Below are 809 nucleotides of genomic sequence, written 5' to 3'. Positions count from 1 at the left end.
TAACACTACAGCTTGTTTCTACCTGATGCTGAACAATTGTCTTGTAGGGTTACATAACAGCCCAGGTCATGGCTGCCGGTTACAACCTTCTTGCATTGTTACCATCAGACATTTACACACAAAAACAAAGGAAAATAGGGTCCAGATTGAAGATGAAGCACTTATCCTTTAAGACTTAGTTACCTGCCATCCAGAGTAATGACGTGAGGGTCAGTCAGAGAGTAGCAGATGGAAGTAGGAACATCCTGGACAGTGACCTGTTGGCAGAGGTCAGACGAAGAGAAATTAGTGGCCCTCCACCATGTGACCCTTTGACATCTGGCTTTAATGTTTGCTACAGGCCAATCAGAGAGACGATCTGGAGAGCTGACAGCTCGTCTAACACACAGAATAATAGCTTGTTGGGATGTAACCAATGACCATGTAAAGCAACGCTGGCTAACTCTTGTTGACCCTGCAACTTCCTCCCTTTTTTTGGGGGGGTGGTGTTTTTCATGCTTTTTTTCTTTTTACTGATTTTTTATTTTATTTTTTTAAACAGTATCAGTAGTCTGAATGAGTAAAAAATGAGATTATGGATTACTTTGACAAATATGGTAGTTACGATTGAGTGGATAATCAGACTGTCAAAGTGTAGTCAGAACACTGTTGAGAAACAATTTTATTGTTTTTTCAAATGCTATAAAATGTACCCCAAAACACTTGCTTGATTATATCACACTGCTATTATTCTTAATTTAGTTTTGGACCCTGCTGGAATACCAGAGGCAGGGGGGGGGGAGCCAGACGTTGTAAACATTCGGGGTCAA

General features: G+C 40.8%; 1 protein-coding gene across 1 annotated transcript in view; it reads right to left on the bottom strand.

Annotated features, from left to right (window-relative positions):
• The window catches only part of si:ch211-246m6.5 (von Willebrand factor D and EGF domain-containing protein), a 37,940-nt gene that overhangs the window by 27,380 nt on the left and 9,751 nt on the right, over positions 1 to 809 (bottom strand). Inside the window, exon 9 of the mRNA XM_032506472.1 lies at positions 184 to 257. Within this exon, the coding sequence (XP_032362363.1) occupies positions 184 to 257 (74 nt within the window). The remainder of the gene's footprint in view (positions 1 to 183; positions 258 to 809) is intronic.

The sequence above is a fragment of the Etheostoma spectabile genome, chromosome 24 (assembly GCF_008692095.1).
Source record: "Etheostoma spectabile isolate EspeVRDwgs_2016 chromosome 24, UIUC_Espe_1.0, whole genome shotgun sequence".
Classification (NCBI taxonomy): domain Eukaryota; kingdom Metazoa; phylum Chordata; class Actinopteri; order Perciformes; family Percidae; genus Etheostoma; species Etheostoma spectabile.
Note: the sequence above shows the minus strand (reverse complement) of the source record. Positions and strands in the feature narration are given on the sequence as shown.